The 18,093-nt window shown below is 44.9% G+C and overlaps 1 protein-coding gene across 4 annotated transcripts in view; it reads left to right on the top strand.

The window, feature by feature from the left end:
- Nucleotides 1-3,053: 3,053 nt before the first annotated feature.
- The window catches only part of ORC4 (origin recognition complex subunit 4), a 50,176-nt gene continuing 35,136 nt past the window's right edge, over nt 3,054-18,093 (top strand). The window contains exons 1-3 of one of the 4 annotated variants that reach the window (XM_087682177.1): nt 3,054-3,411; nt 3,508-3,598; nt 3,685-3,741. In XM_087682177.1, the coding sequence (XP_087538303.1) occupies nt 3,143-3,411; nt 3,508-3,598; nt 3,685-3,741 (417 nt within the window). In that variant the 5' untranslated portion in view covers nt 3,054-3,142. Of the gene's footprint in view, nt 3,412-3,482; nt 3,599-3,684; nt 3,742-18,093 lie in introns of all 4 variants that reach the window. The other 3 variants (XM_087682174.1, XM_087682176.1, XM_087682175.1) reach the window with 3 other exon arrangements.

Raw genomic sequence — 18,093 nt, 5'->3', positions numbered from 1 at the left:
AAGGGGTGCACAACCCGGTCCGGGGGGAACTTTGCCCACCTCCCGATGATCTAGAGCCAAAAAAATTTTGCAGGTGTAGGTACTCTAAATAGGTGGCTCGAGCCCCAATCATTGACATCCAAGCAGCTTGCACATGTATGGACAGCAAAATGTATGACTTGATGGATGTATGATGGATGTATACATATGTAGTGGTAGAGAAAATGTATGATTTGGTGGATGTATGATGGCTAAATGCACATGTATTGGCAGAGAACATATATGACTTAATGGATGTATGGTGGATGTATGCAGTGGGAGATAGGTGTACCTTGTCTCATCTCTAAAAAGTCAATTACATCAAGTTCTACATATTTACTGTGAGAAATATTTTTGCATGGCCTCGTAGAGGAGTTCAAAAGCTCTGTTTCGAATCAAGAAGCTTGGTAATCGGAGCTCCCTAGCTCGAGATATTGTAGCTTTTGTGACAAGGGGTCCGGTGGACTACACCTAGTATGGCAAGTCATAAGGGTAAAGCCAAGGCCCAGGAGGACTTCCAGTGCGAGATCAAAGATTCCCGTGCATCTATGAATGATCCTATCATGAAGACACGCTTGAAGAAGGTGCCCCCGAGACGGGCCATTTTGCTATGCTTAACGGCACACTGTGCCAACATGAGACCCATCATGTTGAGCGGCATCGAGAGTTGGAACACAGCCATAGGGAGATGGAAAACCGCCAAGATCAGCATCATAGCGAGATGATGGCTAAGATGGACTTGCTTGTAGAGCACATGGGCACCCTCATCTCCACCCTCTCACCCTCCTCGGCTTAGCCCAAGGAGCATGGTCCTCCCCATGAGACCAACCGCCCTTCCCCCTTGGAGACGGGATGTGGCCAACAAGGTTTTGGTAGCACCCATGGTTTTCCCCATAGCACCTATGAGCTGGGCGAGCCCTCTATGCGACATGATGAGCCCATCCTCCCCTCACCCGTGATCAATTTGGCCCACATGTTCAACCCTCTTTTTCAGAAATTACAGCAAGGTGTTATGGATGCCAATTCCCAATATCAGCTCCACAATGGTCTTATTTGGACACATGGCCATATTGTGATTCCCCATGCCTCCCCTTTTACTCAACGGATACTTGAAGAGATGCATTCTTCTCCGATTGCTGGTCACTTAGGGGTGTTTAAGACGTATGACCACATTGCAAACAGCTTCCATTGGAAAGGCCTATGACAAGATGTTAAAGACTTCGTGTTTAGATGTATTCCTTGTCAGCAAAATAAGGACAACACTCTTAAACCAGGTGGATTACTGCAGCCTTTGCCTATACCCGAGGGCAAATGGACCCACATTACGATAGACTTTATCACCGGGTTGTCTACAACCAAGAAGGGCTGGAACAACATCTATGTGGTAGTTGACCACCTCACTAAAGCAGCCCATTTCATCCCTACAAAATCTTAGTTTACAGCATCTCAAGTTGCCACTCAAATTATGGAGCATGTATTTAGGTTGCATGGATTGCCACATGTCATAGTGCATGACTAGCATACCAAATTTATGAGTCAATTTTGGTAGACAGTTTTCAGCTCCATGGGGACCAAACTAGCTCCCGTCTATAGCCTATCATCCCCAAACGGACGGGCAGACCGAGTGGGTTAACAAGTGGGTTGAGACCTACTTGAGACATTTTTGTCATGATGTGCAGAGTGCTTGGGATACGTGACTGCATTTGGCTAAGTTTGCTTACAACAACTCCACTCATTCGAGTATTGGAGTATCCCCCTTTGAGGCATTGTATGGTTATCGGGTGCCCCTTCCCACTGTAGTCTTTAGTGAGAAGCTTAATCCCCTTGGGAAAGAAGAGCTGGACCGCATGCACGCCTTGCTTCAGCAATGCAAGGTCAATCTCAAAAAGGCTCAAGAGCATATAAAGCTCCATGCGGAGGCAAAGAGGCGCCCGCTTGACTTCCAAAGCTAACATGTGGGAAGCGAGAGAGCTTAACATTAACAAACTACTCAAGACCATGAGGGTCAAATAGATCTAAACTATTAGGTGTAGGCTTGCATGTATCCCACAATACACATATCTTCTTCTCTCCATAGAAAATAGTTAGCACATAAAGCACCTTCTCAATTGCTCCCATGAAGACCTTATATTGATTGTTGAGCTAGTTTGGTAGTTCAAGAAATGAAACCAAGGCATCGTACTCGTGCATCATGACTTCCTCTATTGAGAACTTGGAACTCCAAGGTGTAGGATGGGCTAGCTCACCCTTGTCTAGTCGCATACTCTAGAATCAATTCTCATTCTCATAGGGAGCTAAATGGAGCTACAAAAAAGCCCTTGACAACAAACTTGACTTGTTGAACCACATCCATTCCTTGATAGTTTGCAAAAACCACAATTGAAACTCATCTTATAATGGGGCTTCACTATGAAATAGAAGTACAATTGAGCTTTGGAGAAGTCGACATATCTTTATCAGAGAGGTGGGGTAATGACAAAGCAACATGTGCCTTGATGACTCTTTGACCCTTTGTAACAAGGGCGCACTTTGTTGCATTATCTCGTGCAAGCTCCTTGTGGAGCTCTTTCTCCATGGGTGCGTAAGCATCCCCAACATGGCTAGTAGCCTGGTAATAATCCAATACCATTTGGATCCCCCACATTATACTCCTTGCCATTGATTCTCTTAGAGGAGCCCTCTTCCAAAGATCAGTTTCCAATTTGTGTGGCTCCATATGCATGCATCTTGGGAGATATAGGAGTTTCCTTCTTCGAGTTTATTGTCACGTGGTAGAGCACTAAATGCCACTTACTAGCACTTAATGTGCACATATTGATAGCTTGCCTCAACGGCTGGTCCTCTCTCATCCATGGCTCCCCACCTACCACGACATCCCAAAATTACCTAATTCCAAATGCAAATTGTTCATTTGAGTCTTGAGCTGCCTCTACCTGGCTAGAACCTTTAGACCTCATCGAAAGCAAACACGCTCTTTTGCTGATCGAGCATCGATCTATATACGGGTAGGCCACTTAGGGGCATTCGATAAAAATTTCACAACGAATAAATAGGCGACGGCCCTTTACAATAGCATCGTCATCATTGTTCATTTGAAGTTACTTGTCGAGTGATAGTGCTTGGAATGGCGGCGGCGGCGGCGGCAGCGGCAGCGGCAGGAGGGGGAGCGTCAGCCGCCTCTCCTCATCGGCGCCGCCGCAGCAGCAATTTGACCCCGCAGAGAGCGCCTCCCGACAAGCGGCTGAGGTCTGAGGAGGAGCACCAGGATGATCATCATCCTCACGAGCAAGAACACGTAACACCTCAGGAAGATGCCGCCATGGCCCTTCTTCGTCGTCGTTTGTGCAGCGTCTCATCGCAAGCCCTGCTCGCTGAAGCTCAAGACAACAAAAGGTGTGCTTTTGCTTGCGTATCGAGAGAAATTTCGTTACTATTTTTTCTCTCTGCACACGCTTCGTTGACAGTGATCGGGTCGACCGGTGACCGTAGGAAACTGTTGGAGCTTCTCTCGCAGACCGTTTGCCACGCCTGTAATAACTCGGTATTGCTGCTCGGTCCCAGAGGCTGCGGAAAGTCCATGGTAGAAATGTCTGTCTCTTGGGCTTCTACTCTCCCGCCTATCTTTTCTGGATGTTGATACCTTGCCTCTGTTGCACCCTAATGCAGGTTTTAGATCAAGTGGTTTCTGAAATTCAGCTGCAGTATCCAGACAGAGTATCTTTTGTAAGTTGACTGTTCGCCCAGGGGCTTTCATTCATTGCCAAAAACTTTAGCACAGTAGGAATTGGCGTTAGACTATCATTGTACCCCTAAGAGGTCCTAGGTGTGCGTAAATAGCTAAATAATGACAGAGGATCTGAGGGTGCCTGTGCCCTTTATGAAGATATTTGCCGCATTCTCCTGCACAAGTTCTAGCTCTTGATCCAAGATCTGCTCTTGAATATATGTGTACTGGACTTAACGTGCTTTATGTATGTATGAAACATTGGTTCCTGGCTATGGCCAAAGAATTTTGCTTTGCACATTGAAGAACCATCAGCTGGTGCTGTGGAAACCAAGCTCTGCAAAAAATATTCTTACCAAATATGCAGTTCCTTGGTTTCTACACATGCAGACCTATACTTTACTTTTCACATTCCAAATACAGACTTCTTTGCTCAATATACAATTTATTCTGTAGCTGCAGGAATCACTACGCAAGCTTCTCATGTTGCTGTTCAGTAGTTGAGAAGATCAGTACGTCATCCAAATATGATGACACAATGGCCAATCATATCCTTGAAAATTATTGTCATCATCTTATTGAAAGTCGCTAGTGCATTGGTGCATTCAAGAGGCATCAAACTTAAAAGTGGGTATGCTCAGTCTTGAAAGCTGTCTTGTGACTATCTCACTTGAACACGTGTACTTTATGTGGTACCCACTCTTTAGATCTATCTTGGAAAATTCCATAGCACCATTGAGTCTCTTGAGAATGTATGTATTGTCAGATATAGGAAAGTAATTCTTGATAGTTGTCAGAGTACAGCGAATGCAGAAGCGTATGGACAAGGCTGAAAGACTTTATGTGGTACCCACTCTTTAGATCTATCTTGGAAAATTCCATAGCACCATTGAGTCTCTTGAGAATGTATGTATTGTCAAACATAGGAAAGTGATTCTTGATAGTTGTCAGAGTACAGCGAATGCGGAAGTGTATGGACAAGGCTGAAAGAAAATGAACACGAGAGAAAGGAAGAGAGAAACGAGACAGAAGAACGCAGAAATCTGCAGCCAATGAATGCTGAAATGAAGAGGGCAGATATACAAGGGCTGTAGATGTATCTCCTCGAGCCGTATCTCCTCGAGCCATATCTCTCCCGCCATCATCTAAAAACCAAGTGTGTGGGGCAGGCTGCCAAGTGGGCTAAATAGGAGAAAAGAATACAATAAAATAACGCAGTTGGCCAGCAAAAAATTGGCCGACCTGATCAGAAAACTGTCGACTACAACATAAATGAATAAAATAATTAGTGATCAGTCCTCCAACTGCCACGTGGCACCAATGCCTGCTTGACAAACTGCCTGTACACTGTGTTTGCTGAAAATACCCACTAATTGACAGGAATAATGAATAATGCCCTCCAAGAGTATCTCTGAGAGAATTGATTGCACCAATGGTAACATGAGAAATGCTAGTCCTGGGGATGAATAATTTCTAACATCCCCTCTTAGAGCCTAGATGTGGCATAAGGCTCAGGGATTTGGGGTGCTGCCGTAGAAGAAGTTAAGGAAGCACCTTTGTAAACAAATCTGCAAGATTATCCTCCGTCTTGTAGTAAACCACATCAATGGTCTCATCAAAGATCTTCTCTCAAATGAAATGGTATTGAATCTCAATGTGCTTTGACCTAGCATGAAACACGAGGTTTCGTGCCAAAGCAATGCAACTCTCATTGTCGCAATGAAGTGACTTAGGACTTGTTTGAGGACAGCCAAGCTCGCCTAGTAACCTTTGAAGCTAGACCGTCTCACATATGGTAGAAGATGCCGCTGTATACTTTGCTTCTGTGGAAGAAAGGGCAATAGTGGGCTGTTGCTTGCTACTCCACAAGATAACATTTGCACCCAAAGTAAAACAATATCTTGTCATTGACATTTGGTAGTCAACATCTTTGGCCCAATTTGAATTCGTCTAGCTTGTAAGAACCAAAGAGGAATCTCGAGTACTTGTTGGATAACGAATACAGAGTTTTAAACCCAAGTCATTCACAAAACTAGCAAGCCAATCCCTCACACTAACTAGGATAAGTGCCTAAGGATGATAAAAGTGTGTGTATGTGCCAATCATGTGGTGAATATGTGGAGAGGTAAAAAAGAGGATGGTGGGCTTAGCAAGACACACAAAGCAAGCAAGCAAGGGTAGGGAAACTGCTGTTATAGGAGAACTGCCATGTGTCATGCTACGAATATGGTGGATTCTAGAGTCGACCACTCCAAAAGATCGAAAAGGGATAAATGCGCACTCCAAAGCAGCCAGGGCATCGGACAAAGGGTGCACATCGGCTGCCCAGTGGCCTACCAAGACTACAAAGGCGATGGTTATCATACCAAGGAAGCCCAAGTGATCACCTCAGAGAGACCAGGGCATCGGACCAAGGGTGCTCGGTGGCTGTCCAAGGGCCTACCAAGTACTACAAAGGCGGATGGAATCAATGATTTTTTTTTTTTTTTTTGAAATGTTTTGAAATACATAAGTAATATAGGGGCAGCGGCCGAATGGAATGCTTGAAGGAAAATATGCCCTTTGTGTATTTTAACACGTTATTCTTCCTAAGAAAGCATAATCAATTCCTGCTTATTTTCTAGTAAGAAGTTACCTTGTGGACACTAATGGTGAACTATGGTATCGTAAGTACCCACAATTGTAGGTCAAGAGAAAAGCAGCAAACTTCCATTCTCAGAGAAGGAGTAGGCAAAGTACGGCCTCTCCTTGGAAACAAGGGCTTACAATCAATTTAGATTCCGGCATATCTTGAATTCGGAAGATCTAGTCATGGAGGAGCCCACCATTGCGCAATTGGTAAAGTAGTACAAGTTCCAGAAGTACATGGAGAAGGTGGGCCAAGCCATTGACATAGGAAAAGATAAAGAGAGTTTTAAACCCAAGTCAAGCACAAAACTAGCAATCCAATCCCTCGCACTGACTAGGATAAGTGCCTAAGGATAAGAAAAAGTGTGTGTATGTGCCAATCATGGGGTGAATATGTGGAAAGGTTAAAAAAAAGAGGATGGTGAGCTTAGCAAGACAAGCAAAATAAGCAAGTAAGCAAGGGTAGGGAAATTGTCGTTAGATAAACTGCCATGTGTTATGCTACGAATATGGTGGATCCTAGAGTTGACCACTCCAAAAGACCGAAAAGAGATAAATGCGCACAGATGCATGTTTATATGAACAGAATGCCAATGCATGGGGTAATGCAAAGGGAGATGCAAGATGTCATGCTCATGCAATATGCTATGTGACGGTGCCACTGGGACAGTGTCCTCGCAGGGGAATTGTTCACTTGTCCAAGTGTCCTTTTACAATCAGGTCATCATGACAGTGCGGATGAAGTTACAAATGCCCATAATACAATACAAAAGAATAAGTGAATGTAATGTCTAAAAACTGTAAGCATCTTCACGGTCACGATCAAGAGTAGAAACCGCCCCCTCTCAAACTGGAAGGGAAAGCAAGAGGGAAGCACCCTCTCCCCGTCAAGCTGAAGAAGTAGGGGAGGGTGTACCCAAGCCGATCCTGGATTGTAGGTACCGAAGAACCAACCGGTTGATTGCTTTGGTCCTACACAGACCCGCTCGGCTGCAGGGGTTGGGTACGTAAAATGTCCTCTATAGGAGTCGTGTGATGTGTAGCTCCACTGTCCACAATCCAAACTGGAGCTGAAGTGCTCGGCTGTGACGAGTGGGCCTCTGCAGTAATCTCGTCAAGAGGCAACTCAGAGATGTGAACGAGACTCACATCGGATGTCTCTACGGAGACGATGTGGGCCTCTGCAGACCAGTCAGACAAGCCCTCTGGAGTTGAGAACATTGTCGACTGAGATGGTTGTGCAGTGGCAGTGTGAGTCTGACCTTTAAACTGCCCCTTGCCATCACCTTGCCTCCCTTGCTGGGGGTTGCCCGACTAAGGGGCGGGGGTCTAAGACTTAGGTTTTGGTGCTATGCCTCATGCCTTTGATTGACACTCATCGTCAAAATGGCCAGCCTTTTGACAATGTTGACAATACTTATTCTTTTTAGGTACATTCTGCCACCCTGGTTTAAGTTGTGACTGGGAGTTTCCTTGAGAATCCCCAGATTGATTTAGCTTTTGAGTTTGATTTTGATTTTGAGTGGAGGTTTTGGTTGGTTTGTCCTTCCCTTGTTGCCCTTTCTAAGAATGAGCAAGAAGAGCCCCCTTTGAAGAGAAATTCATATGAAACTGATCGAACAATCGTGCGTAACGCAACAGCTGACACTTAAATTCATAGAATGTAGGCATGGTGGCTTTGAAACTATTACTTTCACAAAATTGAAGTATTTCTTGGGGAGTTTATTTAGGAACAATGTGACCTGATCGTTAGAGGACTTGGGAGTCCTCGTAGTGGAGAATTCAGCAAGGAGACGTCGATACTCAGCCAACTTGACTTTCAAGTCATCCCGGTCAGTGATTTTGAAAAGTTGAAGCCCATGGTTAAGATTAATACGACGGGTCCTATCTCGAGGTGCATAGCGGTTAGTCAAGTGTGCCCATTGCTTTGACGCTAAGTCAAAATATTGAAGCTGAGAATGAAACTCAGGCAATAAGCCCTACATCAGCTCGATAATAGCGGAGACATTCCTAGCCTTCCATGAGCGGACGACCTCATATGGGACAAATGCGGGATCGAGTTGGGGTTCCAACCCCTGCACAAGATCCCATAGGTTCTGTGAGTCAAGGACATGTCTCATCAAATTCGACGAAGTAGTAAAATTTGACCCGTTAAAATGAGTCTTGTCATTGAATGCATTCTTGGCAGAAGATGAGCTAGAACCATGAGGTGTCGGGTAGGTGGTGTAAGATGATGGTGGAAAATATGGTGGAGGTGGGTGTGTCTGATAAGAGGAAGGGGGAAGAGGTGGATAGGCAAAAGTAGGATGTGAGTGTCCAATGAGTGTCGATTGATGTGAAGGCATTGGAACATGAATGTTTCCATAAGGCGCCGGTGTAGATGGAGACACTGGGACACGATAGCCTTGTCCAAAGTGAGACTGGGACACAGCAGGATGACCAAAAGGTCCACTAGGCAATGCCATGGAGGGAAACTGTGGAGGCAACTGATCCACACTCAGGAGAGACTAAGTAGAATACCCAGGCTGCAATGATTCCGAAAGTGTATATGAGGTAGGTGGAACACCACCCGGCTGAGGGAAGGATGAGGTCCTAAAGGATATGCCTATGTTTCCATAACCCCCCGGTGTGATGTGCCGTGCGACATGAGGTGTCTGAAATGGAAATGTAAATGGTGTAAATGGAAGTGGTGAAGCAGCGGAAGAATGTGGTGGGATGGGTGGGTTTTGAAAGTTAGGTGTATCAGGTGCAAATTCTTTTTCTTCATTTTTATCATTTAAAGGCTGAAAATGAAACTGTGAAGATGATGATGCACCATGTAATGAAGTGAAAGGAACACCAAATTCATTTTGATTATGCGAAGTAGACGGAAAAGAAGGAAGGGCAGAAGAAGAGTTACCTGGCTTTTTCTTATAATCCCCTCGACGTGTGTTAACATACAAGAATTGCTTCTCAAGAGGACCTTTTCCGTAGTCAACAGACTTGACTCTTTCTTCCACATGATCTCTACTAGTATATTGCAAAACAGAAGAGGTAAAAGAAGAAGGCACAAAAGACGAATCAAAGTATCTTGCACCGAAGAGGACGGAAGAGTTTGAAAAAATGGAACATACTCCGGATCTTGCTCTCCAAGAGGGGGGCCCATCCCTGATGGAGGTCTCGATGGCCCTGCAACATCATCAGACTTACGCACAACATCTGAAGAGTGAAAATCATGCATACCTTCATTCAGAAGCTTTTCTTGAAGGGCAATCCTTCGGTCGAGCTCCTCAATCTTCTTTCGTCGATAGGCTATGATCAGTTTATATTCTTCAGAGGTCAGCTTGTCTATCTTTTCTTCCATGTACTCAGATATGCCTTCCACCATGTTGGAACTTTGTGGAGAAAGCTGATCGGCCCACTCTCGCTCGGTTCTCGGCATAGGCTGTTCTGGAGACTGAATTGATGTTGATGTGTTCAAAGTCATTTGAACCTATTGTTGTTCTTGCTTCTTGTGAAGAGCTTTCAGATCAAAGGTCTAGGTTTCTTAGAGAGTACCAGGCTTTGATACCATGAAAAAAAAATATCCTAGCACAGAAGCATAAACAGAAACCGTACGATAAAGCACAGACTGATAAAGGAACACAGGCAGGGTTAGGGTAACTTAGAGACAATGAACATAGTGAATAAATGAAATGATATGACCACTAATAATACGATGCTCATGTAGCAAACACACTATGTAGTGAATGAATACTGTACCTCGAACTCCCGTATCTTAAGGATTAGGGTAGGGGTAATGAGCTAGAGAGTGTGTCGTACTCTTCAATGGATCCGAATCGCAGCAAGGCAGCCTCCGGATGTCGAATACCAGTAAACGCAGTAGTGAGAAGCTGCATCTGATGCAGACAGCAATGAGGAGAGAGAAAAACTAAAAACTTAGGCAACAGGTAAGAGAAAGACTAAAAATGCAAGCAAGACAGCTTGCAAGAGAGAGAAAGACTAAAAACGTAGGCTAGACAGCCTGTAGGAGAGAGAAAACTGTTAGGGCGGCAGCTAGAGCCTGCAAACGCAGCAGTTTGCTGATGTGGCAGGCTGTACGACAGCAGTGTAGATGATCAGCAGTCAGTCGCTAGGCAGAAACAACAGTAATCAACGTGTGGAGGGCTGGAAACAGGCGCTAGACTGTAGGGAATAGTGATGGACAGCAAGGGCTGAGATGTCCTCCGTGACCGGGGTGTGGGCAGCAAGCTGGTAATACCTGAAACCTGCAAAAACGAGATTCACGAGTAGAGTGTAGCATTGACTGCCAATTTATAGAAAATTAGGGTTCTAGATCCTCTCCCACTTAACTCTCTCTATCCGCTCCCCGTTTTAGGGTCTTGGCTAAAATAAGCCTAAAATAAGCATGTTTTGGGGCTGTCTAAGTGTCTAAGAGCAATTCTTAGCACAACATTCATCAGACAAATTTGTAGACATTTTGACTAAAGTGGTCAACCGGCTAGTTCTTCAGTACCTTCTATCGAGGATCGGCTTGGGTATACCCTCCCCTACTTTAGATTGACGAGGAGAGGGTGCTTCCCTCTTACTTTCCCTTTCAGTTTAAGAGGGGGCGGCTACTTCTCTTTATAGTGACAGTGATGATGCTTACAATTTTTAGACATTCATTCATTCATTTATTCTTTTATATTGTACTTATGGACATTTGTAACTTCATTCGCATTGTCGGGATGACATGATTGTAAAAGGGTACTTGGGTAAGTGAACAATTCCTGTGCGAGGGCACTGTCCAAGTGGCATTGTTGCATTGCATTTTGAGTTAACATGACGTCTTGCATGTCCCTTTGCATTAGCATTCTGTTCATGTAAACATGCATTTGTACGCATTTGTTCCTTTTTGGTCATCTGGAGTAGTTGACTTTGGATCCACCATGTTTGTGGCATTTCACATGGCACTCTCCAAGATAGTTCTTCCTAGCTTGCTTGCTTGCTTTGCTTGTCTTACTTGCTTCATATCTTTGCTATATTTGTGTCAACCATACTTTAGTCATTTTTCTTTTTTACCGACATCTAGTAATGGTAGGGATAGTCTACTTGTTTTGTGAAGATCTTGGGTTTGACCATCCCTTATCACTCTCCCATTTGGGACACAGATACTGGACAAACCCTAATTTGAAACCCTCACTTAATGTTAAATCTATCAAAACTACAACACCCTTTAAAAAAGTAAAAAAAAAGTCGATAGTTGATTCCATCTGCCTTTGTAGGACTTGGTAGGCCAGTGGGCAGTTGAGGTGCATCCTTTGTCCGATGCCCTAGCCTTTGTGGGGTGATCACTTGGGCTCCCTTGGTAAGACAACCATTGCCTTTGTAGTCTTAGTAGGCCATTGGATAGCCTACGCACATGCTTTGTCCAATGCTCTAGCTGCTTTGGGATGGGATGCCTTGGGGTAACAGATAAAGGAGAAAAAAAGAGCTTGGCTGGCCTCCTTCTCTTGGCATTGTTGTTGGGCCTGAGAGGGGATGTTGAAATAAAAATGCATTAGCTTCACTCAAACAGCTCCAAAACACGCTTAATTAAGGAAGAAACCTTGTTCATTTAAAAAGAAATGTGTTCCTAGAGAGTGCTTGTATCCCATAAGCACAAACCTACTTGGGAGGGCCCAAAGTTTCTATAAATAGGTATGTTGCCCTCCATTCAGCCCTAATCTTGTTTTTGTAGGTTTTAGGTGTTTTCAGCTTGTAGCAGTCCACACCTTGTTCGTAGAGGACATCGTAGTCCAAGCTGTCCATTGCAGTCTTTACTCATTTGGCGCCTGTTTTCAGCCCTCCATCAGTTTGCTGATGTTTCTAGCCAAGCGATTGCTGTTGTTCGTCATTCAGCTGTCATATAGTCTGCCAGGTCAACATATTGTTGCATTTGCAAGCCTTGGTTGCTGCCCTGCAGATTCTCTTCCCTCTCAGCTGTCGCTGCAGATTTTCTCTCTCCTCAGCCTGCGCTTGCTGTTTTCTCTCTCCTCAACCTGTCACTGCTGTTTTCTCTCTCTTCACTTGCATTTTTAGTCTCTCTCTCTCTCTCTCTCTCTCTCCCTCCTGCACTGCTGTTTGCATTAGATCCAAGCCTTCCTTGGCTGTGTTTGTTGGTATTAGAAATTCGAAGGCTACCTTGCTACAACTCAGGATCTGTTCAGAGTAGATGGCTCGTATCATGATGAAGCATCATCAAACACCTCAATGTCTATGGGCTGAGGTTGTGGCTACTACTGTTCACATTCTTAATCGATCCCCTACTTTTGTTGTTGTTGGTATGACCCCTTATGAGGCATACTTTGGGTCTAAGCTAAATGTTTCTTATTATTGGGTTTTTGGGTGTGATGCCTATGTACACATCTTGAAAACACAATGTGACAAGTTTGAAGCGGCTTCCAAAAGACAGGTGTTTGTGGGCTATAGCTCTCAGTCTCAAGGCTACTAATTGTATGATCGTGTTAAGCGGAATGTTTATACGAGTTGTGGTGTTCGGTTCGTGGAAGTTTTAGTCTTAGAGGGGGGTGAGGGACACCCTATTCTTGGAGATCCTGGTGATAGTTGGGCGGCCGTGATTGTTCCTCTGGAGCCTGTGCCTCTTGAGGACTCTTCTTCGGCCGAGGAGCTTATTTCTCAGCCACATCGGACTCATTGATTGCCCCGTAGCTGCCGTCAGTGGACCTTCTAGAAACTTCAGTAGATGGAGAGTGGCAATGTGAGATCCGACCTCCTCCTCGCTAAGCTCTTGACACTCTTCGTGATGCAGGGATTGAGGGGGTCCCTTAGGAGTGGCAATTGCACGATGACCCACGACATTCTCGGAGGAACCAAGCGCACCACATCAAGCTTGTTACTAATTATTGTTTGATGACTCATGTCATGCAGAATTAGGAGCCTACCTTAGTGAAGGAGGCTTTACAGCATGATCATTTGTAGAGAGCGATGGAGCAAGAGCTGGAGTCAATTGAGAGGAATGGCACTTGGTACCTTGTGCCTAAGCCTCCTCATAAGAAGATCATTTGAGTCAAATGGGTCTTCAAGACCAAGTACTGCAGTGATGACACGTTGGACAAAGCACAAGGCCGGCCTTGTTGCTAAAGGTTTTGCACAACGCCTAGGCATTGATTTCCATGATACTTTTGCTTCTACAGTTCAGATTGCTACTATTGGCACAGTTCTTGCCTTGGCTAGCCATAGAAGATGGCTTGTCTATCAACTGGATGTGAAGTCTGCCTTCTTAAATGGGGAGTTGAAGGAGGAGATCTATGTTGAGCAACTTCTAGGTTTTGGTTCTTCTGATGGTAAGGTATGCAGGTTGCGGAAGGCACTCTCTGGCCTTAAGTAAGCTCCCCGTGCCTGGAATGAGAAGATTGACTCGTTCCTCCAAGAGAAATTGGGATACTGGCATTCCAAAGCTGATCCCCAGCTTTATGTTCACACCTTAGGTGGAGGTTGTGTGTTGTTTGTCCTTTATGTGGACGACTTGATTGTGACAAGTGACCATACTTAGATGGTTGAATAGACAAAGGTAGCACTTCATGAGAAGTTTAAGATGACAGATATGGGACTTCTTTACTTCTTTCTGGGTCATGAGATCTATTAGCCTTCGAGGGGGATATTTATTTTCCAACAGCGGTATGTACAGGAACTCTTGACTACGTGTAAGATGGAGGGATGGAAGTCTCTCAGGACTCCTATGGACTCAAATTGGAAGGCTGCAGCTCATTCGGATTCTCCTTTGGCGGCGGATGCTACCCGTTATAGGTAGTTGGTTGGCTCCTTGATTTGGCTTCTCAACACTCGTGTTGACTTCTGTTATGTTGTAGGTGTGCTGGCCTGGTTCATGAGTGAACCCAAGATGGTGCATTGGCAGGCTGCTTAGAGGATTTTGCGGTTCCTATGGAGGACTCTTGATCTTGGGTTCTATTATCTAGCAGGTACAGGTGCTACAAATCTAGTACTTATAGGATGGAGTATTTCAGATTGGGCTGGCGATGTGGATCATCAGAGGTCCATGACAAGTTATTGCTTTACCTTGGGTGCTTGTGCTGTTTCATGGAGCATCAAGAAGCATCCCATAGTTGCCCTATCTTTGATTGAGGTGGAGTATTTGGCGGCATCTTCTACTACATGTGAGACAGTGTGGTTTCGCAGGCTCTTGGAGGAGCTTGGTTGCCCGCAGCGAGGTCATACTCTTCTTCAGTGCGACAATGAGAGTTGCATTGCCTTGTCCAGGAACCTTGTATTTCATGCTCAGATGAAGCATATTGAGATCCAATACCATTTCATTTGGGAGAAGATTCTGGATGAGACTATTTCCATGGTCTACTACAAGACAGAGGACAATCTTGCAAACTTGTTTACGAATGTGCTTCCATAGGCTTTACTTTGAGAGCACTCTAGATCCCTTAGCCTTTTGCCATGTCTAGGATTTGAGAGGGGGTGTTAAGAGAGTGGCATTGCCTGGATAGGCAGGTGCAGTTTCCAGCAGATGCATCCGGCAGTCCATGTGGTAGGAGTGCAAGAGCTTTTGACATCAGCAGGACACATGGCAAGGCAGGTTGGACTGCTGCAGCAGGTCGGACTCGGACAGTTTTGTCCAGCCAGCTGCATTTAATGCAGCCAATCTGCATTATTTGATGCATTATTAGTGGCCTATTTATAGGCCCTAGTTTCCACATTCTTGCATAGTTGTGCTCTCAGTTTTTAGGCTACAGACCGTGTAGACTCCCCTTGGGGTTCATGAAGAGTGAGACTTGAGGTGGAGACATACGCAAACATTCTCTCTGCACCCGTGTATATATCTGCATCCTTATACAACATTCTTCACAGTAGATTTTCTGTGTTTTTTCAGTGTCTCTTTCTCTCTCTCTCTCCTCTTTTTGTTCACTCTTTTTGTCTTGGTCATTTGCTTCCGCATTGCTTTACTCTAATAGAATGATGATACCCCAACTTTCCTTGGAGAAACGAGGCTATTTTCTCTTTCCAAGCACGTGGAGCTTGTTTGAGGCCATAAAGGGCCTTCTTTAACCTGTACATCTGTCCATCTGATGAGGTAAAGCGAGGAGGCTGCTCAATATAGATCTCCTCCTCCAAATCACCATAGAGGAAGGTAGACTTCACATCAAGTTGATAAAATGGCCATGTCCTATGGCTGGCTAAGGCAAAAATGGCTCTAATGGTAGTAATTCGAGTTGTAGGTACAAAGATGTCATGGAAATCCACCCCTAGCCGCTGTGCGAGACCCTTTGCAATGATCCTCGCCTTATGCTTATTCAGAGCACCATCGCTGTGATATTTGGTCTTGAAGACCCATTTTACACCAATCACCCTCCTATGAACAGGCCAAGGCACAAGATCCGAAGTGCCATTCTGCTCAATAGCATCCAACTTTGTAGGTGCAAAGGTGTCATGGAAATCCACCCCTAGCAGTTGTGCAAAGCTCTTTGCAATGAGTTGCGTCTTATGCTTATTCAGAGTACCATCACTGTGATATTTGGTCTTGAAGATCCATTTTACACCAATCACCTTTCTATGAACGGGCCGAGACACAAGATCCCAAGTGCCATTCCGCTTAATAGCATCCAACTCCTACTCCATAGTCTTCTTCCAATGGTGTGACTGCAAAGGCTCTTGCACAAAGGTGGGCTCCCTATCCTATACGGTACGGGTCATTAAACAATAGTTAGTGCAAACAAGCTCGGTAGCATGTGCTTGGTTCCTTTGAGACTGCTGCTGTCCATCTAGTGGTTGCCACTCCTCAAGGGCTCTCTCAATCCTTGAATCATAGAGAGTGTCTCGTGCCCAATAAGGAGGAGGCTGGATCTCTCCTCTATGTGCACCATTTGCTGAAGTCTCTGGTACATCCACTGGCGGTGGCGCAGGCGAGGAAGTAGTATCCTCATCCAAAGATGAAGCATCTCTATGAGACGCGGGCTCCAAAGGTATTGTTGCTGGTGCCAAACTATCTCCTGGATCTCCAAGCACGGGGTGCTCCTCACCCCCCTTTGAGGCTGGAAGTTCCACGAACCAAGCATTTCAATGTGTAGACATCGTGCTTAAAGGGATCATATAAACGGCAACCTTGGAATTGCGAGCTGTAGCCCACAAACACTTGTCTTCGTTAAGTTGCTTCAAATTTATCACATTGTGTCTTTGGAATGGAGACATAGGTGTCACACCCAAAAATGTGAAATAAGAAACATCAGGCTTAGACCCAAAATATGCCTCATAGGGTGTCATGCCAACAATGATCAAAGTGGGGGATTGATTTAGGATGTGGATTGTAGTAGCCATAGCCTCGGCCCAAAGACATTGAGGTGTTTGTCGATACTCCATCATGGTGCAAGCCATCTCAAGTACACTTCGGTTCTTCCGCTCTAATATGCCATTCTCATGATGCGTGTTTGTGTTTGCAAACTCTTGGTGGTTACCACAATGTGCACAAAACCTAGCAAGCTTATTAGAAACAAATTCACCACCCTTGTTTGATCGTAATGGCTTCAGTTTCCGGCTTGATCAGTTCGCCTCAAAGAGCAACCAATCCTTGAAGTGGGAGAATGCCTCTGACTTCAACTGCAAAAAATAATTTCATGCCATTTTGTTAAAATCGTCCACAATTAGCATGAAATATAAGCTCCCCTTAAGGGATTCTGTCCTCATAGGTCCAAATAGATCTGTAGATACAAGCTCTAAGGGTGTTGAAGACTGCCTTGAAGTCTTGTTGGGAATGGCATAATGATGTTGTTTCCCACGAATGTAGGATACACATGGCTGTTGGCTCACCACAATGTCCGGCAGGCCTTGAACAAGCTATCCATCCTAGAAGCCTTCCGAAGGTAATCATAAATTAGTTGGCCAAATTGAGCATGCCAAAGCTTGGATTGTGTTTGAGAGGTAAGAAGAAGAGAGGTCAAGGTAAACAGAGACCTCAATTTATAGACTCTGTTCTCCTCATAATCGGTAGTAAGCACTTGCCTTGACTTGCGATCAAGAATCCAAAAAGAATCCTTGTCAAACTCAACCAAGAGGCCGAGGGTACAAATCTTGTGTACCGAAAGCAAATGGCTATCCAAGCTTGGCACTTAAAGCACCTTTGAAGTATGAGCATCACCCTACCCATCTGGAAAAAGTTGCATATTACCCCTCCCTTGAATAGGGATAGAAGAGCTATTGCCGATGAGAATCTGTCCATGTGAAGGCTGCAAACGTGCAACACATGCTACAGGAGTAATGTGTTGAGAGGCATCACTGTCAACAATCCACTCATGAGAATGTGGGGCCATCAAGGCAACATCAGAAGCCCTAGGGATCGATGACTCAATCACCTCCAAGTGGAGGAAGGCAGCTGATGAGGGAGTAGCCACCGCTCCCGAATCCTTTGAAGGCTTCTCCTTCTTCTCCTTGTCGGGGTAATCCTTCTTCCAGTGACCTGTCTTGCGATAGATGTGACAAGTGGAATCCTTCTCTTTGTCCTTTGATTTGTTTTGTTTTTCTTTTGGTCCTTTCCCTTCTTCTGAGAGGACTGACTTGCCAATGTCTCCGATTCGGAAGCATTCTGTCCTTTCAATTGCTCCTCTTGGTCCAAAACCATAGGAACCATCTCTTCCCAACGAAGAGTCTCTGTCCACTCTGAAGCAATCAAGGCAGAGTAAAATGCACTGAATTGGGGCGGTAATAGAGAAAGAAGAGTTATCGCCATGCCCTCTACCGTAATT

The sequence above is a fragment of the Lygodium microphyllum genome, chromosome 7 (genome assembly GCF_053477565.2).
Source record: "Lygodium microphyllum isolate KBCC chromosome 7, Lygodium_microphyllum_v1.1.10, whole genome shotgun sequence".
In the NCBI taxonomy this organism is placed as follows: Eukaryota; Viridiplantae; Streptophyta; class Polypodiopsida; order Schizaeales; family Lygodiaceae; genus Lygodium; species Lygodium microphyllum.
The sequence above is the reverse complement of the archived record's forward strand: the minus strand, read 5'-3'. Positions and strand labels throughout refer to the sequence as shown.